General features: G+C 35.5%; 1 protein-coding gene across 2 annotated transcripts in view; it reads right to left on the reverse strand.

The window, feature by feature from the left end:
• Positions 1–27,897, reverse strand: part of MMRN1 (multimerin 1) — a 93,615-nt gene that overhangs the window by 24,125 nt on the left and 41,593 nt on the right. Inside the window, exons 3-6 of one of the 2 annotated variants that reach the window (XM_061419675.1) lie at positions 26,616–26,735; positions 23,432–23,538; positions 10,058–10,159; positions 8,849–9,019 (exon numbers count right to left, since the gene is read on the reverse strand). In XM_061419675.1, the coding sequence (XP_061275659.1) occupies positions 8,849–9,019; positions 10,058–10,159; positions 23,432–23,538; positions 26,616–26,735 (500 nt within the window). Of the gene's footprint in view, positions 1–8,848; positions 9,023–10,057; positions 10,160–23,431; positions 23,539–26,615; positions 26,736–27,897 lie in introns of both variants that reach the window. The other variant, XM_061419674.1, reaches the window with a different exon arrangement.

Below are 27,897 nucleotides of genomic sequence, written 5' to 3' on the forward strand. Positions count from 1 at the left end.
TCAACAATAGTTCATAATAACAATGAAATAAAAATAATGAGATGTTTGGGGAACCACAAAACTAAGCCAAATAAAGACAGAAATTTAAGATATACATGACCTATCATAACATGATGTTAATTCTTTTTTAGGTGATTTTATTTATTTAATTTTAGTTTGATAATTCTGTACTTAATTTTTTTATTGAAGTATAGTTAATTTACAATATCATTACATTAATGCTTAACAAAAAGGGGAGAGTTTATTAACTTGCCATTAATAAAGTACATATTAATACTTCCCTTTTAGAAAGAACAGATTGATCACAAGCCAGAATTATGGACATTCAAAAAGCAGCATTAAAAAAAAGGGAAAAGAGGAAAAAACTCTTGAACTATTCAGAATCATTTAAAACAGGAAATAAATATTTTTAAAATGTAAAAACAGACAAACCAGTTACATACAAAAACAGAAAGTGGGAAAACTAAAACATATTTGAGGCATATTTATAGTATGTGGCAATGAAACAGATATAAATGGAAGATATGTCCATTCAAATCCAACAAGTAGCCAACATTTATAATGCAAAATACAGGCAACATATTACAAAGTATTTTAAATTGAAGGTCTGAACTATGGAGTATTGTGAAACAAGTTATGGCTACTATGAGGACTATTCAAGAAAAATAATTAGCAAATAAAAATATATAGTCTTTACATGTCTCTATTTTGTAAGCAAGTTTAAAAAAGTAAGTTGCTTGAGAGGCTTACATAAAACATATTGTGAAAGAACAATTATATCAAATGGAATGATGTATTGTTTGAGCATCTTGATACTTGGTAATTAATGTGGTACAAAGACAAAGCTGTGAATGGATAAATATTTCCTTAGAAATCCTAAACACTAAAGATGAATGTTGTTAATAGATCTTTTAGGCTTTAGGATTTCTAGAGCACAAAATTTACACTTCTAAACCCATTGGACACTGAAATAAACATAGTCTAAAAACTGTAAGTAAGTGAAAATCAACTTGTATGTAATAGAAAAAAAAAAGCATGTGAAGTATGAAATAGTAATCAGTGACACACAGCACCAAAATACTAAAGAAAAGCTAAGTTTATTAGAAAAGATTAAATAGCTGCAGTTAAGATAAATTATACTGACACAGTCTAGCTTTTGCATTTACTAAAATGAACAATTATACCAAGAAAGATTTTTAAGTATTTTTATTTTTAAAATTTTACTTAGCATTTGACACACCACTCATTTATACAACAAATCTTCATTGAGTATATTCTAGATGCTACATAGAAAATGAAATTTGGCCAATGAGATTTATGACATTTAAAACAGAATACGGTAGCTTCGCTGAGTGTAAGGCACCACTTAATAGAAATGATATTTTTATGGCACTTTATATAGAATCATTTAGTCATTTCCTGTTAGTTAAAATCATCTTTAATTTTCATGGCAACAACTAGATGAAACACAATAAAATAATTAAGGTTAGGAATCAGACTTCTCTGAAATTTATAACCTAACAATTTTGGCTTTAAAATGTTTTTCAGGATTGACAAGGTAGGGGCAGCGGTCCTAAGATGGTGGAGGAATAGGACGGGGAGACCACTTTCTCCCCCACAAATTCATTGAAAGAACATTTGAGCGCTGAACAAATTCCACAGAACAACTTCTGAATGCTGGCAGAGGACATCAGGCACCCAGAAAAGCAGCCCATTGTCTTCGAAAGGCGGTAGGACAAAATATAAAAGATAAAAAGAAAGCCAAAAGAGGTAGGGATGGAGATCCGTCCCAGGAAGGGAGGCTTTAAAAAGAGAGGTTTCCAAACGCCAGAAAACAATCTCTCTGGGGGGTCTGTGGCAAGCCTTGGAATCTCAGAGGGCAAAATAACCAGAAGGAAAAATAAATACTTAATTAAAACCCACAGATTATGTGCCTAACAGCAACTCCCACCGGTGCAACAGCCCATATGCTTGCATCCCCCACTAGCAAGCTGGGGAGGAACAGGGAGGAGTGGGCGGCATTGCTTAGGATAAGGACTGGTCCTGAATGCCCTGAGGGCAATCTGAGGGAACTAGCTTGAGATAGCAACCTAGACTGTGGGATAGCTATCCCGTGATCCAGCAAAAAGCCCTAACCACTGCCAGGCACGTTTGCAGAACAAAGGACTGAGCAGAGCAAGCAGGCTGGGACCGGCCCATCCCCCGCCGGGGACAGGCAGGCGAGCGCAGCCAGAACCTGAAGGGGTCAATCGCGGCCCCAGAGAGGCATCCTATACCAAACTGCAAACAGACTTCGTTGCTAACCAAGACTTCTTGGGATTCTGGATGGTCAACATCCGCCGGGAGCGTCACAGCCAGAGATCAGCTTCCCAGAAGAGATACATGGCACACCTGAGAAGGCGCGCCCGTTGTACACCCAGAAAACTGAGTGGCTGGGATGGGGGAGGGGATAAGTCACAGCCTTCAAATGGGGGCGACTACGCACCCCAAGAACCTGGTCACCTGAGCTGCTCAGACCTGGGATGGGCGCAAAATGCAGGCCCAACCAAGTCTGTGTCTTTGTGGAGTACCCGAGAACCTGAACCTGAGTGGCTTAGACTTGGGAAGTGCATGCAAACCAGGGCCCACATCAGTTAGTTCCAAGCAGAGAAACCTAGAGCCTAAGCAGTGTAGACTGGGAAAGCACACACGCCGTGAGCGGGGGCAAACCCAGTGTGGCTGAATCACTGTGAACACATGCCAGTGATATTTGTTTGCAGTGTTCCTCCCTCCCCAAAGCACGACTGAACAAGCGAGCCTAAAAAAAAGTGACCATCACCGCGCCCCTTGTGTCAGGGTGGAAATTAGACACTGAAGAGACTAGCAAACAGAATAAGCTAAAATAAACAGAGGGAACCGCTTTGGAAGTGACAGGTGCAATGGATTAAAACCCTATAGTTAGCACCGACTACATAGGTAGGGGCCTATAAACCATGAGAAGTACAAGCCAGACCAAGGAACTATCTGAAAATGAACTGACCCCACACTGTCCACAACAGCTCCAGAGAAAGTCTTATATTATCATTTTTTAAATTAAAAAAATATATTTTATTTTATTTTTTTGTTATTTTTAAGTCCCCATTACTCCTTTAATTTTCATTTTTATAACCTACTATTACCTTGAAAAAAAAAAAAAAAGAAAGAAAGACAGACCCTATTTTTAAAGCAAACTTCAAAACCAAAAGCTGGTTCTTTGAGAGGATAAATAAAACTGACAAACCATTAGCCAGATTCATCAAGAAACAAAGGGAGAAAAATCAAATCAACAAAATTAGAAATGAAAATGGAGAGATCACAACAGACAACACAGAAATACGAAGGAACATAAGCGACTATTATCCGCAACTATATGCAAATAAAATGGACAACTCGGAAGAAATGGACAAATTCTTAGAAAAGTACAACTTTCCAAAACTGAACCAAGAATAAATAGAAAATCTTAACAGACCCATTACAAGCACAGAAATTGAAACTGTAATCAGAAATCTTCCAGCAAACAGAAGCCCAAGTCCAGGCGGCTTCACAGCTGAGTTCTACCAAAAATTTAGAGAAGAGCTAACATCTATTCTACTCAAACTCTTCCAGAAAATTGCAGAGGAAGGTAAACTTCCAAACTCATTCTATGAGGCCACCATCACCCTAATACCAAAACCTGACAAAGCTGCCACAAAAAAAGAAAACTATAGGCCAATATCACTGATGAACATAGATGCAAAACTCCTTAACAAAATTCTAGCAAACAGAATCCAACAACATATTAAAAAGATCATACATCATGACCAGGTGGGCTTTATCCCAGGGATGCAAGGATTCTTCAATATTCACAAATCAATCAACGTGATACACCACATTAACAAATTGAAAGATAAAAACCATATTACTTTCTCAATAGATGCAGAGAAAGCCTTTGACAAAATTCAACATCCATTTATGATATAAACCCTCCAGAAAGCAGGCATAGGAGGAACATACCGCAACATAATAAAAACTATATATGATAAACCCACAGCAAACATTATCCTCAATAGTGAAAAATTGAAAGCATTTCCCCTAAAGTCAGGAACAAGACAAGGGTGCCAACTCTCACCACGACTATTCAACATAGTTTTGGAAGTTTTGGCCACAGCAATCAGAACAGAAAAAGAAATAAAAGGAATCCAGACTGGAAAAGAAGTAAAGCTCTCACTGTTTGCAAATGACATGATGCTCTACATAGAAAACCCTAAAGACTCCACCAGAAAATTACTAGAGCTAGTCAATGAATATAGTAAAGTTTCAGGATATAAAATCAACACAGAGAAATCCCTTGCATTCCTATACACTAACAACGAGAAACAGAGAAATTAAGGAAACAATTCCATTCACCATTGCAATGAAAAGAATAAAATACTTAGGAATATATCTACCTAAAGAAACAAAAGACCTATACATAGAAAACTATAAAACACTGGTGAAAGAAATCAAAGAGGACACTAATAGATGGAGAAATATACCGTGTTCATGGATTGGAAGAATCAATATAGTGAAAATGAGTATACTACCCAAAGCAATCTATAGATTCAACGCAATCCTTATCAAGCTACCAATGGTATTTTTCAGAGAACTAGAACAAATAATTTCACAATTTGTATGGAAATACAAAAAAACCTCGAATAGCCAAAGCAATCTTGAGAAAGAAGAAGGGAACTGGAAGAATCAACCTGCCTTACTTCAGTCTCTATTACAAAGCCCCAGTCATCAAGACAGTATGGTACTGGCACAAAGACAGAAATATTGATCAATGGAACAAAATAGAAAGCCCAGAGATAAATCCACACATCTATGGACACCTTATCTTTGACAAAGGCGGCAAGAATATACAATGGAGAAAAGACAATCTCTTTAACAAGTGGTGCTGGGAAAACTGGTCAGCCACTTGTAAAAGAATGAAACTAGAACACTTTCTAACACCATACACAAAAATAAACTCAAAATGGATTAAAGATCTAAACGTAAGACCAGAAAATATTAAACTCCTAGAGGAAAACATAGGCAAAACACTCTCTGACATAAACCACAGCAGGACCCTCTATGACCCACCTCCCAGAATATTGGAAATAAAAGCAAAAATAAACAAATGGAACATAATTAAAATTAAAAACTTCTGCACAACAAAGGAAACTATAAGCAAGGTGAAAAGACAGCCTTCAGAATGGGAGAAAACAATAGCAAATGAAGCAATGGACAAATAATTAATCTCAAAAATATACAAGCAACTCTGGTAGCTCAATTCCAGAAAAATAAAAGACCCAATCAAAAACTGGGCCAAAGAACTAAACAGACATTTCTCCAAAGAAGAGATACAGATGGCTAACAAACACATGAAAAGATGCTCAACATCACTCATTATCAGAGAAATGCAAATCAAAACCACAATGAGGTACCATTTCAGGCCAGTCAGAATGTCTGTTATCCAAAAGTCTACAAGCAATAAATGCTGGAGAGGCTGTGGAGAAAAGGGAACCCCCTTACACTGTTGGTGGGAATGCAAACTAGTCCAGCCACTATGGAGAACAGTGTGGAGATTCCTTAAAAAACTGGAAATAGAACTGCCATACGACCCAGCAATCCCACTGCTGGGCGTACACACCAAGGAAACCAGAATCGAAAGAGACATGTGTACCCCAATGTTCATCGCAGCACTGTTTATAATAGCCAGGACATGGAACCAACCTAGATGTCCATCAGCAGATGAATGGATAAAGAAAGCTGTGGTACATATACACAATGGAATATTACTCAGCCATTAAAAAGAATATATTTGAATCAGTTCTAATGAGATGGATGAAACTGGAGCCCATTATACAGAATGAAGTGAGCCAGAAAGAAAAACATCAATATGGTATACTAACACATATATATGGAATTTAGAAAGAAGGTAACGATAACCCTGTATATGAGATAGCACAAGAGACACAGATGTATTGAAAAGTCTTTTGGATTCTGTGGGAGAGAGCAAGGGCGGGATGATATGGGAGAATGGCACAGAAACATGTAAAATATCATATATGAAACGAATTGCCAGTCCAGGTTTGATGCATGATACAGGATGCTCTGGGCTGGTGCACTGGGATGACCCAGAGGGATGGTACGGGGAGGGAGGTGGGAGGGGGGTTCAGGATGGGGAACACATGTACACTCATGGTGGATTCAAGTCATTGTATGGCAAAACCAATAGAATATTGTAAAGTAAAATAAATTAATTAATTTAAAAAGAAAAATAATATTGACAAGGTAAAATAAAACTTAAGTGTAACTGAATTTATTAATTGTGAATAATAGCAACAGTAACAACAGATTTTAAAAAGGGAAAGCAGCATGATCTGAAAATCAGGAAAAGAATGAAAATAGGTGAAAACACTGTAAATAGGTATAAAATTCAGTACAGAATCCTGAACAAAGTAATTATGAAAAAAATAAACAATAAAAGTAACAATTCATGCTTTAAAATTTTAATGGAAAACTACATTGGGTAAAGGGTAAAAATTATAGCTAGTGTCTGAAAAGGAATCAAACAGATTATTAGCTTTAAAAACTTGTTTCAGGAAAACAAGGTTTTCAGATAATATTCATATAATTTGTTACTATAGAAACATCTGTGCAAGAATCTAACTTTTGCAAAAATATGTCAAAATGCCTTATGTCAATATTTGAGGGAGCACATCATTTTCAGTGTAGTTTGATTCTGTTTCATGTGACTCAATGTGCTACTACTTCCTAACAATTCGATATTGTATATGGTAACTTAAGAGATATATCTGATATCAGATATCTTGGCATGTCCCTCCTGTGGCTGTGAACACATGGTCTATTCATAACATTTAGATAACTCTAAAAGTGTTGGGGCATTTGATTTTAAACAGTTTCTCCAGCTCCTAGCAGATAAAGCAGTGCTTCTCGGTCTGATGTAGTGTAAGTGAGAGAAGGGTCATGGTTTTGCTGGGAAAATGCAGTACCTTGGGGGTGAATTTAGCTCTTGTTCCCTGTATGAACATTCATTAACTGCAAGCCCTCTGGTTCTTTTAACTGATTGGGCTCAGCTCACAATCAATGCCTCCTATTGAAGAGGGACTGTTGTTACTATGAATGCATATTTTTCCTGTGTCAGGGCCAGTTTTTTTGTTAGTAGGTTCACAAAAGGCTGTTGACAGGCCTAATTCTCTCAGGTTATGATAACTAAATTTTGTTAAACAAATTTTATTATGATGGTTATAGTTGATTGTGTACTGTTCCTATTTAACTTTTTTCTCATGCTATCACTTCAGGGAAAATATATTCCTTTCTTATGCTTGCTATGAGTTTTAGCCATAGGGGACATACCAGAAATGTAAGACAGAGTCTTTCTTTCAGTTGGTTAATAGCACTAATAATTTACATGACTGAAAAAATAATGATGGCTCTGTACTAGTAAATGATATGGAAATCTTCACCTTTTTATTTCTTTTATTTGTGAACCACATAAAATAGAAAAAAAATAACATGAGTGGTAGAAATGGGATGCACAGTGCATATTTTTTATGTACAAAATAAAGTGAAAGGACAATAATCCTGAAACTTGGAAACATACAATAAACCCAGTGAATTGAGATGCTCCTAGTAACCAAAACACATGTCTAGAATATCCATGGTCTACCTGAAATCTCTTTGCCAAATTAAGTCCTCCTGATCCATTACTTATCAGTTGACTTGGTTTTTCTTTGTAGAAGCCTTCCCTGATCCCCTTAGATTGGATTTATTGAAATTATCAAGGGGTCCTATTGTATTGCTACCATACCAATTACTCACTATGCATAAAACTCTCTGGTAGGCAGAATAATGCTGCCCCTAAGATGTTCAGTCCCTAATCGCCTAAACCTGTGAATATGTTACCTTCCATAGCATCTTGACAGATATGATTAAGGTTAAGAACTTTGAAATGAGGAGATTATCCTGGATTATCCAGATGGGTCCAGTGTAATCATATGTGTCCTTAATGAGGAAGAAGGCAGAAGAGTGGGTCTGAGAGCTGCCATGAGGACTCAACAGCTGTTGAGTTGGCTTTTGCAAATGGAGGAAGAAGGCCATGAGCCAAGAAATGCAGTAGCCTCTAGAAGCTGAGAACAAATTTAGTCATCAATAAAATGGACCCTCAATCCTACAATTGCAAGAAAATGAATTCTAACAACTCAAATGAACAGGAAATGGATTATCCTGCAGATCCTCCAGAAAGAAACAGAGACTGCTAATTCAAGAGCACAAAATTCAGGCAAAACTGACTCAGATTTCTATGAATAATGACCTGATGGAATTTAGAATATATTTTATTGATTATATTCCATGAGCTAGTTTCTGGGGTAATAATATATTTTAGATTTATTCTCAATATCTTTATCAATATTAAGATATTCATGGATCTATGTGCCTTGATAAGCTTCCCTTGACTGCATCTTTATCTTGAACTGCATCTTTATCTTGAACTGGAAACCACAATGGAAGCAGATTAAGTATAGCTCATTTTAACTATAAAGGAATACAGATAGGGCTATAACTAGGTACACAATGTCAGTAGGTCAGATGAAATAGTCAAAGATTTGTCTGTATTAGTAAAAATATATTTAGATGGTTCACATTATTTCAGAAATTAAGGGATTTTAAAGTATCTTATTCCCCCAAAAAATCTGTTTTAGAATTCTCTACCTCCCAATCTAAAGAAAAGATCTTAAAATGATGTGGGAAAAGATAAATGAGTCTTTTGCCTTCTGTCTCAACTAAATGAATAATTTACTTTTACCTTTTAGAAAAGATTTAAATTCCCCGGCTTTGTCTTCATTGATTTTCTCTTCTAGTGAGGAATATGTGCTCCTTACATCACTCACAGCCAAAGAAATATTGTCAATCTTCTTCTGCAGAAGGGCTAGTTTCACTGCCTGGTAGTTCATCTGGTCAGTCATTTTTTGTGTCACTGCTGATATATAAGATGAGAAAATAGGAAACATTTAAAAATTCATATTTAAAACCACTCAAATCTCATGATAGATTGTGTGGTAATTCAGATAAACCATGTTTGTGCTTCATATTTGAAAATATAGATTATATACACTTGGCAAATGGCATCCTAAATTTTATACTATTTAGGGGAAGAAATTTGTAAAAAGCCACTCAAATCATGAGAGAGAAAGAGATTCAGAATTTGGTTAGAATCACTTTATCAAACAATGATACTTTCCATAACTTTACATGTGATTTCAATAATTCAAGGAGGGTTTCATTGTATTTTGTGAAAATACTGAAGTTTGACCCCTTAACAAAAATTGAGTACAGTTTATAAGCTATATTCACCTGAATTCTTAAAGAGATTCCCTTAAATCAGATTCCTCAATTTGAGTGCCTTGTTTTGTATGACTAGATATATGCCAAACATAGATGTTTTTAGCAGTAACCAACTTTATGTTTCTAAGAGATGAAGCCTAAAAGGAATGGTGAAATATTTATTAGAAATATGAGAAAGTATGTGACATGCCAACTTTAGATCAACATGATATTCTTGTTGATTCTGAGCCACAGTTCTTTGCCCTAGTCTGTGATCAATACACCTTGGCAATCTCTTATCAAACAAGGGAAGAAAGGCTTCTCAGCTGCTTTAAAATGATCAAGTCCTTCCATCCATGCCAAAGTTCTTCCATAATTGTACTCTTTGGAGGACAATAATGTGATTTAAATTTGAAAACCTGTGAATTCCTTACACCCTAGTGTGACAGCATTTCTATTCCCTTCTGTGTCTGTACAGAGAGCTCCAATAATTACACATGTTCCTTTCATGCTGGGAACCAGCAATTCATTCAGTTTCACCTAATACACAGCAGCAGTAGAAAAGGGTCAAGAGGTACATTAATGTGTCATCATCAAACATTTGACAGGCAAGTGATGTATTGTTTGTAAGTCTTCATAAATAGAGTTGACAATGATTGGGTTAGGGACAATAATAATTACAATCTGTGACCTGGGTCACCACAGTCTTGGGGCTGCTGCTCCAATGTTCCTCTGCCAACAGCCGTGTGACTTTCAGCCTGTTTGCTGTGTATCAGCTGCTGTTGTTCCTGGGCTAGATAGAAGCAAAAAGAGAAGAGAGAGAGAGTTAAGCACTGGGTTTACCTCATTTTTTTCCAGTCCTGAGCAGCAATGTGGCTAACATGCGTTTTCACATGTACTGAAGCATGATGGTCATGGTCCAATATGACTGCAGAGTGAGCGGCTCTGCCCCCATCCACATTGGTACCATATTATTGGTACTGGAAGTGCAAGATTCTAGTTCTCTTTGAAAAAAGTAAAATTATTCAGGTTTCCTTGTAATTGAAAATGGATGATAGTTTGGGGAAGCTGTGTAAACTTGGGGATATATACTGTTAGTATAATTGAGGGGACCTTAAACTCAGCTGTGTTAAAAGCTGTAGCAACTTTCTAAGTGGACTGTCTCAAAGATGGTCTGCTTAACAAAGCAATTTCCAACTGGTGGCCACTTGAAAGTAAGGGAGAGCTACAAGTGCTTTACTAAGAGAATATTTGCTTAATAGTGCCACTTAAATGGATTTTCCCCAGATTTTTAAGAAATACATAGGTTCAAAACAGAAACACTGTAAGTAAAAGCAAACCATTACAGGGCATGTCTAAAGGGTACCAAGCAGTAAAATCAGTGAAATTTCAGAAAAATAGAAATTCTTATAAAATAAATTTACTCTCTTAAAACATTGCTTCTTTTTTCCCATGAATCAAACAATATTTTAAATGGGAATATAATTTTTCACTGGGGAAAACAATTTAGAGGAAGATTTATTAAAAATATTGAACACATCAAGTAATATATGTCTGTAATTTTCAGACTTCTAATGAACAAATTTATTCATTGAGGTCTGAATGTCAGACACGAGAAAACAAGTGTTTGGTATCTGACTGTGTTTCTTCCCATGTGAAATTATGTACCAATGAAATTGTACTTCTGGCATATGTTAATTATTCTCCGTAAGGATATGTCGCTGTGACAATAATACTAAATCATCTCTACTTCATAGAAAGTATATATATTTGGTGCTAATTTCACTTAGTCTCTATTGTTGGATTAAATTTTGCATTGCTTTCTTTAGGGCACTGAGCTAAATTAATGAATCTCCATTCATGTCCGGAGTTTTTGTTTTGATTTTCTTCTCTCCACTGATTAATAAATAGCCTGGCATAATTTTTAACTTATTTGGTGGAAGAAGACAATATGTAGCTTGGGGAAAAGTGTATGCATTTGGGAGCCATGGTAGGTGGTGAAGAGTATTAACTTTATGCTAGATCCTAGCAGTAAAATTATTATAGCCCCAATTCAAATTAATTTATAGAAATATGTGTTAAATAATTATATAATTTTAAAAATCAAGATACCTTCTTAGATGTAATAAAGCATTTTCTTGGCAGCTAAAATCTATCTACTTAAGAGTGTTACTAAAGAGTAAAGCATTGGTTTTCAAACCAGGGTCCCTGAATCAGCAGTATCAGCATCACCTAGGAGTTTTAAAAATACAACTTCTGGGCACCCCCCACAGACCTGCTAATTTAAGAAACCCTGGAATGAGGCAAAAATCTGTGCTTTAACAAGCTCTCCAGTTGATTCCAGTGCACACTGAAGTTTGTGAATCACTGGAATTAAATCCATCTATCAAGATAAATCATTCTTACAAACTTTCCACCTCACTACCTTACCCGTTCCTCTTAGCCGTGCAAGAGTGTTCTGGATATAGCCTTGTATTTATAGCAAAAGGGAAAGGTGGGTTTAGCAAAATGAACAAATGGTCTTTTCATTTTTTTACTGCTAACCTTTCTGAGCCAGATCATAGGAGAACAAAAAGAGCTGGTGCATTGGAATGCACGCCACAACCTGGTAGGTAGAGCATTTTGTTGGGAAGCGATGTGTGATTACGGTGAAAACAAAGACCACATATTTTGTAGCATACAAACACAGCTGCTCTTCAAACTTATTTTTCTATTATTAACTTTTAAAGCATATTATGTTCTTGCTTTTCTTCTTTTTTCCTAACATTTCTTTAGACTAGTAGTTTTTTGTTATGGATGGAAATCAGAAGTGATTGTTAACTTTGAAACCAAGTGTCAACATTCTGTCCATCACCCTTGCCCCGTCTGAAGATTATGAATCGTAGCGCTGTTCTGGGGAATTGAGAATGTGCATATATAGTTCTTTAAACTCTGCAGGTGATTTAAATGCATGACTGTGGTTAAGAACCATTAATTTAGAACAAATTTCAAAATTTTCTAATTCTAATAAATAAAGTCAATGTTATAAGGCAGAAAATACCAGATTTTTCTTTTTTCTTTTTTTTTAAAGAAAACACCAGATGTTTTTAAGTTAAAAATTGCAATCCAGATTGCAATTGGATTAATCTTCAGAAATTTTTAAACAACTACTAGCTTTGTTGATAACAAGAGTACATGTTAAAGACTTGATTTAGTAAGTGAATTAAAACCTTTAGTCTCCTACCATTCCATAGACAAGCAGACCTTTATAAGGAGTAAGTGAAGTGAGGTGGATGTGGAGGGTGGTTTTCACAGTTCCCATTCCCTACTATAGATAATACTATTCTCAGTGTTAGGACACACAATCCCCGAAGAGAGGTTCCTAAGTGTGTGCATGTGAAGTCTTTGAGCCACCTACCCAGCAATCAAATCTAGAGCCCACTGACAATTTCAGTATGTCTCAGAAATAAAAGGGCCTTTCCACTCAAAGCCTAGGCTATAGCACCTCACTGTTATCTGGTAACATCCTACAAAGCCCTAACTCCAAACCTGTATTCAGTCAGTATACACCAATGTGACCTAGCAATTATTAAAATATTGAAATACAGCCATACATACTGGAAAATATATTATGACAAAGTGTAATAACTCATAAGCACTTCTCTAGTGCCTCAGTGGTAAAGAATTTGCCTGCCAATGCAGGAGACATGGTTTTGATCCCTAGGTCAGGAAGATCCCCTGGAGAAGGAAATGGCAACCCGCTCCAGTATTCTTGCTTGGGAAATCCCATGGATAGAGAGCCTGGTAAGCTACAATCCATGGGGTTGCAAAAGAGTTGGATACAACTTAAACAACAATAACTGATCAACTTAGTTTAAAAAAATTGCAATATTAAATTACTCCAAGTTAATTGTGTATGTGTGATAAAAGATATATCTTGTAGGATACATGATCAATGGAATTCCTTTTATAACGTCTGAACTGTTTTCACAACTAGTAATTTGTTGGGTCCGTTTTATGCACTACATAATAGTAATGGTAGTCGCTCAGTTGTGTCTGACTCTTTGGGACCCCACCAACTGTAGCCTGCCAGGCTCCTCTGTCCATGGGATTCTCCAGGCAAGAATGGAGTAGCCTGCCATTCTCTTCTCCAGAGGATCTTCCTGACCCAGGGGTCAAACCCAAGCCTTCTGCATTACAGGCAGATTCATTAGTTTAAGGAGATTCCTTAATCGATGTACTATATCGATTTTTTGACAGACATCAGTTTCTTATTTTGGAGAAGGAAATGGCAACCCACTCCAGATTTCTCCCCTGGAAAATCCCATGAACAGAGGAGCCTGGTGGGTTACAATCCATGGGGTTGCAAAGAGTGGGATACAACTGAGCACTCACACACACAATTTCTTATTAGGTGTGATTTATGTAGTAGTTAGAATTTCTAAATTGTTTGGTGCTTACTTTAGTTTACTTTCTAGCACATACTAATTGTTCTCAATACATCAGCTCAGTTCAGTTCAGTTGCTCAGTCGTGTCTGACTCTTTGCGACTCCATGAATCGCAGGACATCAGGTCTCCCTGTCCATCACCAACTCCTAGAGTTCACTCGAACTCATGCCCATCGAGTCGGTGATGCCATCCAGCCATCTCATCCTCTGTCGTCCCCTTCTCCTCCTGCCCCCAATCCGCCCCCAGCATCAGAGTCTTTTCCAATGAGTCAACTCTTTGCACGAGGTGGCCAAAGTATTGGAGTTTCAGCTTTAGCATCAGTCCTTCCAATGAACATTCAGGATTGATCTCCTTTAGAATGGACCAGTTGGATCTCCTTGTAGTCCAAGGGACTCTCAAGAGTCTTCTCCAACACCACAGTTCAAAAGCATCAATTCTTCAGTGCTCAGCTTTCTTCACAGTCCAATTCTCACATCCATACATGACCACAGGAAAAACCATAGCCTTGACTAGATGGACCTTTGTTGGCAAAGTAATGTCTCTGCTTTTGAATATGCTATCTAGGTTGGTCATAACTTTCCTTCCAAGGAGTAAGCGTCTTTTAATTTCATGGCATCAGTCACCATCTGCAGTGATTTTGGAGCCCCCAAAAATAAAATCTGACACTGTTTCCACTGTTTGCCCATCTATTTCCCATGAAGTGATGGGACCAGATGCCATGATCTTCATTTTCTGAATGTTGAGCTTTAAGCCAACTTTTTCACTCTCCTCTTTCACTTTAATCAAGAGGCTTTTTAGTTCCTCTTCACTTTCTGCCATAAGGGTGGTGTCATCTGCATATCTGAGAAATATTGATATTTCTCCCGGCAATCTTGATTCCAGCTTGTGCTTCTTTCAGCCCAGCGTATCTCATGATGTACTCTGCATATAAGTTAAATAAACAGGGTGACAATATACAGCCTTGACGTACTCCTTTTCCTATTTGGAATCAGTCTGTTGTTCCATGTCCAGTTCTAACTGTTGCTTCCTGACCTGCATATAGGTTTCTTAAGAGGCTGGTCAGGTGGTCTAGTGTTCCCATCTCTTTCAGAGTTTTCCACAGTACATAGATTTTACTAAATATTATTTACAAATTTATAATAAATTATTAAAAACACTGGAAAAGAGACAAAGGTTTAAATTTTCAAAGTATTTTAGATATCATGAGTGGGAATTTTTTGAACCTTAGAAAAAAATAGAAATGTTATCAATAATGAGCCAAGTCCTGGATTATCTAATGATACAGTGCAAATATCAGTCTGGAACATCTTTTGATATATAAGATATCAAAATCAAAAATAACAAATCAATATCAAAAATAAATTATATTTTAAAATATAATATGTATTTTTGAAATAAAATCCACTTGATTTTCAATACAAATTAGTGAACTGTTTTTTTTTTTTAGTCCCTATGTTGTGTCCAACTCTGTTGTTGACTCCATGGACTGTAGCCCATCAGGGTCCTTTGTCCATGGAATTTTCCAGGCAAGAATACTGGAGTGGGTTGCCATTCCCTTCTCCAGGGGATCTTCCTGACCCTGGGATCACATCCTCCTTTCCTGCATTGGCAGGTGTGTTCTTTACCACTCAACAACCACAGAAGTCCATCAGTTTTTACTTAATATATAAATGTAGACTTCAAATAACGATCTAAATTTGTATCATTAAAAATTACTAGACTTTTTTTGTCTTCAATGACATTTAATTTCTGTTAAAATTAATTTGTGATCAAGAGAAAAATATTAAAGAACTTTATGAAATTGCATGTGTGCTAAGTCACTTCAGTCGTGTCTGACTCTTTCAGACCCTATGGACTGTAGCCTGCCAGGCTCCTCTGTCCATGGATCCTCCAGGCAGGAATACTGGAGCGGGTTGCCACTTCCTTCTCCATGGGATCTTCCCAACCCAAGGATCAAACCCATATGTCTTATGTCTCCTTGGAAGGTGGGTTCTTTACCACTAGAACCCACCAATTAGTTTCATGAAATAAGCTTTTGTAATGATAAAAATTTTCAAGTAAAGTAAAGCCTTTGAAATAAAAAACTTCAAAAACACTATCAAATATGTTAGTAAAATTCAATAAAATAAGAATTTTAGAAAAAATTAGAACTTTTAACATCATCATGAAATTCAGATCAGTTTTATGTTTAACATTTGGAAAACAAGGTTTTTTTTTTTTTTTTACAGAAAGGAAAAGGAGAATTGGTTTTTATAAATGATATTCTAAATCTTTCTTTAACTTTATAAGGAAAAAATTATTTCCCTTTTAAACTGAAAATAACATGAAAACTGATAAAAGATATTTTAGATATGAAAAATGTTTACAGATACTACTTAACACAAAAATTAATACAGGAGAAATTACATGAGAAAATACAGATTTTCTAATAACTTATGTGAAAATGAAATTTTTATGACAAGACTCAAAAGTATAATGTTTAAGCACCTTGATTTATGATGCCCTAAGTTTGATTAAATGTTTGCTGAGCTCTATGAATTGATTAAATAGGACATTCCTATAAGAATTTTTATGGTTTAGTTAATAATAAATATATTGAATATTTAAAAATACACACAGAAATAATGAAAAAACATAATGCAATCACTGTTAACTCAGTGGTGTCTAGTAGATAATTCAGTCACGTGGCAATACCATTGATATTAAAAGAAATTATAAACTTACTGAGATTTCATGTCACTCATGGCTCTAAATCTGATGAAGAAGTCTTTAAAACAGACAGAGGCAGTTACCTATATTAAATCATATCTCTGATGGGGAGATCATTTAGCTGGTGTCATCCATGCCAAAAAAAAAAGAGCACATCCAAATTTATAGAAATTAATAAATTGCTTAGAATTTATTTGAATGATACAATGACTGATTTGTGTTATGATTTATATTATTTGGTATATAGTTTTATAATATAAATAACATATACACTGGAGTGGGTTGCCGTTTCCTCCGCCAGGAGTAACTTAAGAAAATAAAGTAATATTCTTAATTTTTGATTTTTATATTGATTTATATATTAATTGATACCAAATTAGTTGTCAATTTTTTTAATATAAACCCTGTCCCTTGCCACCACATCACCATAATCAAGAGGCAGATTGAGGCAATCATGATCCTGACTAAAGTGGAGTAACCGCAATAAAAATTGCAGTAGCATTTTACACAGTACATTCCCAAGGGTTTAAAATACGATGCTAAAAGTTTTCATTACAAATTATAAGGCATTATTTTATATTGCATTATATTTTAATGAAATTGGGTCTCTTCTCTTTACAAAGTATTAAATCTTGCATATTTAATGTGGAGATTGTAACATTCTATTTCATTGACTGTTCCTGATTTGGAAAGTACCAGCAAAAAGAGAGTCGTACACACACACACACACACACACACTCACACAAGAGGAAGTGAAGGGTATTCTATGTGTGTTGGGTCCTATTTGAGGCAGAGTACTTCATCCAATTATGGTTGTCTCTTTGCCACTCACTCCAGGCCAGATCCTGAATGTGCAAGAAGTGAAAACAAACCTAGGTAAGAGGTAAAGGGTCAAGAACAGAAAGGAGGTATACAAAAAGAATTTAAGTGTAATTTTCTATTCACCTTAGGGTCAAAAGAATTTCAAGTAAGTTGCATTCATGCAATCTGGAAAAATGCTATTGCATTGCCAATGAGAGAATAGTAAGTGACATACTAGAGCAAATCAGCAAATTAGAAATAAAAAGACAAGAAAAAATTTTAGAATAAGAAAATGGGAGAAGAGAATTAAATAAAGCTTTCAGAAAGTCTCAGGTGGTAAAGAATCTGCCTGCAATGTGGGAGACCCAGGTTTGATCCCTGGGTCTGGAAGATCCACTAGAGCAGGGACTGGCTACCCACTTTGGTATCTTTGCCTAGAGAATTCCATGTACAGAGGCTACAGTCCATGGGGTTCACAAGGTGTCAGACATGACTGAGTGACTAACACTTCAGGAAGAAAAAGAGAAATAAACCAAAAAGGATAAAGATTAACAGAGAAATATCGACTGAAGTCTTTAGTTTTCTTGCATACTCATCTTTGGTGCTTCATTCCTCAGCATGTAGAAATATTTTTATGAAATAACAGTTAATATTTCTCCATATATATATTTAATTTACTTTTTATTTAAGGATAATTGCTTTACAGAATTTTGTTGTTTTCTGTCAAAACTCAACATTATCCCCTCCCTTTTGAAATTCCCTCCTATCTCCCTCCCCATCCCACCCCTCTAGGTTGATACAGAGCCCTGTTTGAGTTTCCAGCCACTATGGAAGATGGTATGGAGATTCTTAAGAAATCTAGGAATATTTTTCTATATGTTTTAAAGTTTTAAAAAGACTGATTTGAAAGAAAATGTAAGTGGAAAGAAACCCTTTCAATATTGAATGGCAAAAACTAATGTGATTACATGTGTGTGTGTGCATAAAACTTCGCATTTGCTCTTAGCTATAGTTATTTTTAATTAATTGTTTTAGGAGGAAATGGATGAAGAATTTTACTCCTAAGTAAAAGAAACAACCATTAAGCACCACAAAAGATCTTTGAGATCCAATTGTTGTATGAACCTCTTTTCTGTGGAATTCATTGGATGGGGTCTCTGCCAAGGCTGTTAAAAACCTGAAATGCCTGTTTAACAAATTCAATAGTTTGTTATCTTTTCTTAGCTCTGTTTGTTGACTGGAGTTCAATACTTGCATTCATTCCAATTTATTTCTTGGGATTTAGATGGTAGAGAAGCACTGATATGATCTCTGAGAGTGGAGTCAGTTACTCTCCTGTGATAAAATTCCTGGTTGATCGATGCTCTTTTATTTTTTCATTTAGCAATCTTTCTGTCTTCCTTATGTATTCTCTACCACAGGACTGCCACGATTCTAGGTTTTCCAGGCAATCTTCTTATCTTGCGCTTAAGCAGAGACCTTTGTTTTATTCCATAGGTACAAATTTCTTTTTTTCTTGATCTTTTCTAAGAGATTGGTGCTAAGACAGAAGGACATTTATTTAATTGAATAATTAATTCATTTTTTTCAATCAATTTTTTCAATCAATAATTAATAATTAATTCTAATAATAATTAGAATAATTCTACCCAAATCTTTATGTTCTTCTGATTTTTAAAAAGTTCAATGTATTTTAAAAATTGGATTTCTTTTTTTCTCTTTTCCCAATATAATTACTCTTTTTTTTCCTTGCACTAGAATCTCTGATCTTGGTGGATCAGGGCTTAAGAGAAGCAAGGTCAGCAAGTGTCAAGAACAACCATCCCTTTATTAGGTGATTTTCCTTTTTTTCTTTTAATTAGACAGGTGTTATTTTTGAGTTTTTCTTCCTTCCAGGCTTTTGAGGCATATAGAGGAAGTCATTAATGGCGTCTCAGTAATGAGGAAGCTTGCTGTCTCCACCTTAGAACCAGACACCTTCCTGTGTGGTTTGACAAGGCCAGTTTGCAGCTGATCCTTTGATATTAACTGAACACTGCATGATGATGTTGAGTACATATGTAAACATTTACTGAGATTTAGTAGCTAAATAGAAGAATACAGTTTGATGCAACAAAAGTACATTGTGTTTTTTGACTAAACGTATCATACTATCATTGAGCAGAGGAGGTAATGTTCTTTTTCAGGGGAAGGCATTAATCACCACCAAGAACTAGATATGCAAAAATATAAGAAATGTAGTTTTTTTCGTTTCAAATATTGTAACTTTTATGGTATATTAATTGAAGTAATTTTCAAAATAATCTTACTGGAGAAGCCCCATATTTAAAATAGTACAATAGCTCTTACATAATTTATTGAGTTAGTGCATACTTATGAAAAGAAATATTTTTTATATATTCATAATATATGGCAGGGCCTGTTTATTCTAATAACCAACTAATTACATTTTAAACATTCATAATAACTATGATATATTTTAGAAAAGTTTTATAAAATACCTTTTTACTAGATAGAGGATCTGATTAAAGCTGACTGGATTTTTTTAAAAACAGATTTTTAGAGAAGTTTTTTTCCCCTCCTCGCTAACATTATTTGAACTTAAATTCCTGTCCTTTGTGTTATTAGAGCAAGCCAAAATTTCCTTTAACTACTTCAGAACATTTCAGAGACATCTACTGGAAAAGCACATTATTGCAAAGTTTATAAAATTGTCTTAGAAAGTATGTCATTACTGATATTTCAAAACATATCTTGGATACCATATCACAAATCTAGGTCACTTTGTGAAGACAAGCTTGCTGACCCTCAAGAAAGGTGTAACAAATGTAAAATATATAAAAATGTTACTTTGATATTGGACTTGGTGCTCCTTTTTATTCCCAACAAAACTCTATTCACTTACGCTTTTTAAAACTTAGTTTCTTCTTAGGAGTGTGACTAATATTTTAATAGAACTTCTTACCAGAATTTTGATTCCCTGAGTTGCAGCAAAAAGAGAATGTGTGGAAAGTTAGTAATAATATAAATAGTATGTTAGAGAATAAGACCACAGAAAGAAATGCTCCATGGGTTTTGTTTTTTTTTTAATGCTTTACTTTATATTGGTGTATAGGTGATTAACAATGTTGTGCTGGTTTCAAGTGTACAGTAAAGTGATTCAGTTATACATAAACATGTACCTGTTTTCCTTTTCAAATTCTTTTGCCCCCATGGATTTTGGATCACACATCCTTTCCTAACAGGTTGGGGATTGGTCTATTGAAAGAGAGAGAGACAGAAAAAGAGAAGGGTAGAAAGTGAAGCAGGAGAAATAAATGAGAGTATAGTTGCCAGCAATTCCATTTTCTGATCTATTGATTATATATTTAAAAAGACCTCCCTAGTGCAATTTTAATTAAAATTGTTACTTTTTCTATTATGAAGTTAATTTTGTTGTGGGAAGGAAAGTTGTGGGGAAACAAGGATTTATGAAATTCATGTAATACTTTACAAATTTTCTATGAATAAAATAATTCCCTCTTGTTGTAAAGGACTGACACGGAAGTAATTATAGCTACATAACCAGGTTCTTTCAAACCCTTGAGGGCTCTGAAGGGATTTAAAGAATGGATCAGCCACACTGATTGTTCTTGCCATATTTGGAGCTGCTTGTCATATGAGACAGCATGGAGAGTGCTGTCAAAGGAAACCTGACAATTTTCTCTCCCACATATGAATAAAAGACTGTTGGCACATATATAAGGCATGATGAAAAGCGGAGGAGTACCTTTATGTAATTGGGTAGGAATCAGAAGGAAAATGTGTGCACTCCCCCCACATCCCCCAACCCCTGCCCCAAGGATAGATGAGATAATGAAGAATGGTTCAAGGGACAAAGGGACACAGTATTTCTTGATACTACCAGTGCATCAACTGCACTAATGAAAAATTCAACAGCTTTTATGTACTGCAATAAAAGTGAAGACTGGGATGGTCAGGATACTGTAGGGAGCAACAGTAGGTTCCCTTGGAATCACACTTGTATTAGGTTGATTGTATGGCAAAATGACACAACGGGAACATCTGCCATCGGAAAATTATTCCTACTCTAGATTTCAATGGAAAGAAGACCTGCCACGGCAGCTTAACCAGCAGACACCTGCATAATTCTAGTTACACTATTGTGACGGAAAGTCAGAGTCAGAACTGTTGTGGAATGTGTTTGTTAATGGGGATTCAAGATAACGATTTGAGAATCTAGTATTAAAGGTATCCACAGGTTGCTTCCATTATACCAGAGGGTGTTGTTAAAAAAACAAAGCAAATCCCGTTTGGATTCAGTTTAAATATTTCATATAATACTTTGAAAAAAGGGGAAAATACTACATAGTAGGTATTCAAAACTGTCAACTAGTCTTTTTTTAATTGTGTGTGTATATTTATAATGATGAAATTCTGTGTTTTTTCCTCCTGGGCATAAACAGTCCACCTTTAGTGATTAATAATCCATTAGCAGGTATAAAAGGAAGAAGCATGAAGGAACATAGTCCTCATCAACTGGAGACCATGACATTCTTTGACATACAGGCTCCTCTTCCTGCTACATGTCTGCATTCAGTCCGTTAGGTACAATAGGACGTGCAATGACATTCAAAATTTCCAGAAGGGTATATTGTGAACCCTTCTGAACAAACGCTGGATATTTAAGAAATGATAACGCGACTGAGTGACTGAACTGAACTGAATGGAATTAATAATCCTAAGGATCTTTTTTCATAAGAGAAATATAAAAATGAACTGTAGCCTTTAGAACAGAGTACTAAATATTCTCCAGAACTCTTAACCGTCTGACATACACAGTCTATAAACAAATATGTTTTACCACAGAGAGTATGTTTGTGTACCTGATGGAAATCAGAAATCCTTTGAAAGCTGGATCATATTTTGAGTTTTTTTAGAACACGCTAAATTACCTTGTTTGCAAATATTTTTGGTATAGATTATATTCTGCTTAAAACTTTGTTTTACCTGATGCTATACTCTGAAAATGTATTAAATAACATTTCTGAAATTCAGTCCAGATCCAGAATAAAATAGCAGTACAGTGAAATTTGCCTACAGATTCTCAATGAATGGGCTAGAAGAACCATATATAATATCCTTAACTAAACTGCAAGTTTCCTAGAGCTTTTATATTACAACTTTCTTTTTTTTTAAATGTGAATCATAATGGTTTCTCCACACTTATATTAATTTTTAATCACAGTCTCTTACACTGTTGATTGAATTCCCTGCTACTGCTAATGGCCTTTCTTGTAATATTCATTCATTTAAAATATGTATTCTGATGCAGTATTTTATTTTTCAAAGGAAACCTATTTAAAGCCCAAAGCAAAATAACAGTCACATGGATGTTAGACCATAGCAGGTTACCATGCATTTGATCAGGCTTGCCACCAGAAAATCCTTAAACTTTGTTTAAAAATGGCTCCATTAGGATCAGTTTTAAAAAGCAGAATTTCACTTATAGATGATATTATTTCAAATGATTGAACTGGAACAAAACTAGAAGGTGATTTTAATTTTACATAGGATCACTTCTAAAGACAGTTTACTTAAAAAATAAAGTTAGGATTTCTGATATTTTAATAAGGCATTGTTGATGCCACAGAGCTAAGGGAAATTAAAATATTTAGACATCTCCAATTATTCATCATATGAAACCAATACAAATATTAAAGAATTTAAAGGATAGCTTATGAAATTTTAGGGTGCTGGAATAGCTCCCACATTAGGAAGCTCTAAAATAGTAAGTCTTGGTAGTTTCACTTCATGTTAATTTGCTTGGGTTCAAAAGAGAAAACACAACTCCTTTGGAATCAGTTGCTTATTCTTTAGTAGTTTTATGCTTCTCATTGTGATTATGAAATTACTATTAGAATATACCCTTTTTAAAATTTTAATTAGAGGCTAATTGCTTTACAATATTGTGGTGGTTTTGCCATATATTCACATGAATCAGCCATGGGTGTACATGTATTCCCCATCCTGAACCTCCCTCCCACCTCCTTCCCCATCCCACCCCTCAGGATCATCCCAGTGCACCAGCCCTGAGCACCCTGTCTCATGCATTGAACCTGGATACCTTTTAGCTGGCATTTTGGTCCGCTGAATCCAGGACAGCACTTCCATTCTAATGAGGTAACAATCTTATGTTGCATCCTGTACACAGAATTTGGTATCTTCTGAGATCTAGAGGAGAGGAGCCCATTGGGGGAAAACAGTTTATTTGTCTCACATTAAATTATTAGTTGGAATAAAAGTGGAAAATGATGCCTGGAATATAATAAGCTTATGTTGAGTGTTATCTGTTATTCTTCTTATTACCATAATGTTCATCATCAATATTACTGTCAAACTTAGAGTTCTTTAAATACATTATAAAAAAATTAAGGTTTATACTCTTTGTTATTTAAAATTTATACCTATCATTATGTTTTCTAAAGATACTACAATTTTTCCCTTGATAATGCTTTTCACTAAACCAATGTTAAAATCTATTTTAATTCTAATGTTTAAATAGCTAATGGGAATAATTAGTTTTAGTTCTTACTATTCTTATATCATTAGGGTTAAAAGAATCTCTTTTCCTCCAGATAAATATTAAACAACTTGAAACAAGTTAGATATCAGTGATCTGATTAAAAATATGATAGCCACTATGATTTTAACCTGTACTTTCTTATCTCTCAAGTTTTTAAATTATACTACCTATATTTCTCTTATGTAGTATCTCTCTTAGAGGGAGAGAGAGAGGGAAGAAGGGAGGGAGGGGAAGAGGGGGAGAGAGAGAAAAGGATCTAACATGAGAAAATGTTTCTGAGAAGAAACCATGAAAGGGAAATGAAGAAACTGTAGCATTTCAAGTTAATAATCAATATATTAATAAATAGTGAATGGTACTAAATTGCAAGCTTTAAATATGTAAGTGTAAATCATAAATACAACTTGGTCACATGATTCTTATCCCTATGACTTTAATATTTAGGTAATACTTCTTATTAAATGGGTCTGTGAAATTGGTTTGTATTATCTTGTTTAATCCCCATATTAGTTCTATGAGGACAGTATTATTACCCTGGCTTGCTGATGAGGAACTTATTATTATCTGAATTTGTCACATATGACTATGTGGAGACAACAGTAGCCAGTATCATGGATAAACCCTGATTATGTGGGGAAATGTATTATAACAGGCTGGGTCTTAGTTTCTGTGATAACTTGATGGGTGATTAATTATATGTGAAATTATTTCTCAGTTTTAAAATGAGCTATAAGACTTCTTCCATCTCTGAAAGTAGGCTAATCATTTATCTGTATTTATTTCTGTAAATTATAATCAGCAAATAACTCTGTCCAGTGAAATAGCATCTCTAGTCCAGCAGCTAATGCTAAACAGGGAGTAAGGCAGTTTGGGCAAAGACTCTAGAGTTTGTCAGGGTGAAGTCAAGCAGTTAGCTGCATTATTGTTGGAGTCAACTGTTCCTGCTTTGACAAACTGTATCCCTGGTGCATGTGGCTCAGACAAAGAAAAACTGACAAATGGTGCTTTTGTACTGAAATAAAAAGTACATGGAGAGATTCACTCAAATGTAGAGAAAGATTAAAAAACGGGAACAAAGATATATATATTTCTAGTTTGTTCAAAGAGAAAAAAAAAAGCTCACCTTAAACTCAGAAGGGCAGTGTGATTGGGGTTACTGTAGTGATATTTTCACTACTAAAGAATTAACAGTCCTTTCTTTGTATTGCACGTTGACTAGGAAATTGTCATAAAGGGAGTAAATGCCGGAAGAAGAACTGGAGCTCAGGTCTCCCAAATCCCTAAGATGTGCTTAGCTCTTTGGACCTTAGCTATGCCCTTAGGCACTAAGAAACACCTTGGTTTTATGCATCCTTACTGCACACTGTTCCAGACTGATTCATTGCCTGAGATATTTGTATGAAAATTTGCATAACATTAGCCATCATGGCCTGAATAACAATTTTAGTTTTTATTGCAGGCTTTCCTGAAATACCCCCAGCTGAGCTACTGTGACTGCATGAATTCAGAAAATTTATCACTCAGCCTCACATTTTAGGAAAATTACATAATTAAAAAAAACAACCCTAAATAACATAAGTCATTAAAATAGACACAAGAAGAAAGAACCCACTTAGCTGCTTTACCATGCATAATTGCAATTAGTGGCTTGCCAAGTTATGGGCTTCTCTTTAGCCTAGTATGAAAGGGAAATTATTAATAAACCTTTAGAACCATATGAATTTCATGGAATTAAAGGATTGCTGGTCTAGTCATAGAATATAAGTAATAGTAATAATACAAATAGAAACAAACATAGAGTTAACATTTACTAAAAACCCACAAAGTACCAGGCACTAGGCTAAGCATATTACTTCATTTAACTCACATATGCTAAAAACACCCATAAGTGGCAGTTCAGTTCAGTTAGTTGCTCGGTTGTGTCTGACTCTTTGTGACCCCATGAACCACAGCACACCAGGCTTCCCTGTTCATCACCAACTCCCGGAGAATACCCAAACTCATGTCCATTGAGTTGGTCATGCCATCCAACCATCTCATCCTCTGTCGCCCCCTTCTCCTCCTGCCTTCAATCTTTCCCAGTTTCAGGGTCTTTTCCAATGAGTCTGCTTTTCGCATCAGGTGGCCAAAGTATTGGAGTTTCAGCTTTAGCATGAGTCCTTCCAATGAACACCCAGGACTGATCTCCTTTAGGAGGGACTGGTTGGATCTCTTTGCAGTCCAAGGGACTCTCAAGAATCTTCTCCAATTCCACAGTTCAAAAGCATCAGTTCTTTCACTCAGCTTTCTTTATAGTCCAACTCTCACATCATACATGACTACTGGAAAAAACATAGCCTTAACTAGACAAACCTTTGTGGACAAAGTAATGTCTCTGCTTTTTAATATGCTGTCTAGGTTTGTCATAGCTTTCCTCCCAAGGAGTAAGCATCTTTTAATTTCATGGCTGCAATCACCATCTGCAGTGATTTTGGAGCCCCCAAGAATAAAGTCAGCCACTGTTTCCACTCTTTCCCCATCTATTTGCCATGAAGTGATGGGACCGGATGCAAGGATAATTAGTTTGTCCATTTTAACTAAAGATCACACATCTAGTTTAATGTGATGGCTCTACCCTGACCCTACTGTACATACATGTACTTGGTATGGTTAACTTTCTTTGCATATTCCAGGCCACACATGATTATGGTAAAAGCAATGGGTATTTTCAAGAAACACTACATACCTTTGAGGACAGGGTCCACTGGTCCAGCCACAGGGCCCCCTGCCACTTGGAACATAAGTGACTTGGTTGTCCAGTATCACTGTTGGAGACAATCTGGTATGTACATAAGCGCACCAGTTCCTAAGGAAGAGATCACTTACATTAGGAAAATATTATTGTCAGAAAGCATTCTTTTCATCAAGGTTATTTTCATAGACCTATGTCTACTGCCACTATTGTGTATTAGACACATTGAAAATTTGATATCTAACTTTAAAGTATCTAGAAATGAGAGAAAACATGCCTATTATTGCATGGCTGTATTTATGGATAATAAACATTGTAAGATCAAAATAAATTAGGAATAAATCAGAGCTAAAACCAGAATCTCTACTGTTCAGCTATAAGCTAAGTCAAAATCCAAGATTGCCCTTATGCAAATTATCAATATTAGACTGAGATAGTGACTCAGACCTAGATCTATTGAACAATATGCAGTAAGACAAATGTAAGCAAATGAATGGTGTAAGGTTCAAAAGAGAAGAAAAAGTGTTATTAGCCACAAGTGATATGATTGTGAATGAAGAAAATACAGTCAATTTAAATGATTATAATAAATGAGTTTAGCAGTTCAGTGAAGATTAATATAAACATTTTTATAATTAATAAAAAGTTTAGACATATGGCTAAGATCAGTTATAGTTACAATAGCAAAAATAACATTAAGCTTATTAAATTTTAAACAGCAGGTAAAATATTGACCAGCTTTACCTAGTTTCGTATTCTTAAATGTATCGATTAATCAAATGGAAATAGCACCAGCTTAAAGGGGTCTTGCGTCCTTGAGTAGACTGTTGGTTAATGAAACCTTGAGTTATTTCACAGAGACAGCACTGGGCATGTGCAAGACAGGAATCCTTATCTCCAGAATAACTGCAGGATCAAGAATCTTTGGTTTGTGGAACTCAATAGGACAGAAATGTTGCTACTTGAGGCTTTCAAGAAATGAGTTCTTCAATCAGGAAAATCTGGCTTCCAGAAGCAGGGAGAGCTTATATGGACTAACCCAATCAGGTTCAAGACTAGCCAATAAGGTTCCAAGTTTAAAATTTCCCTAATCCCCCCAAATTTCATCCTGAGCCCTGGATGCAAGAGACAGCCAGTCAACCTTGCAATACACTTCTATCTTCTCAAAAGCTGGTACCTTGGTATTGGCTTCTGTGTGCAGTGGGCAGGGAGCCCTTGCTAGGTAAAGATTTTGGTGACACTAAGGGACAGAAATCTTGTGACTGTCTGCCAAAGA

This window comes from Bos javanicus, chromosome 6 (genome assembly GCF_032452875.1).
Source record: "Bos javanicus breed banteng chromosome 6, ARS-OSU_banteng_1.0, whole genome shotgun sequence".
Classification (NCBI taxonomy): Eukaryota; Metazoa; Chordata; class Mammalia; order Artiodactyla; family Bovidae; genus Bos; species Bos javanicus.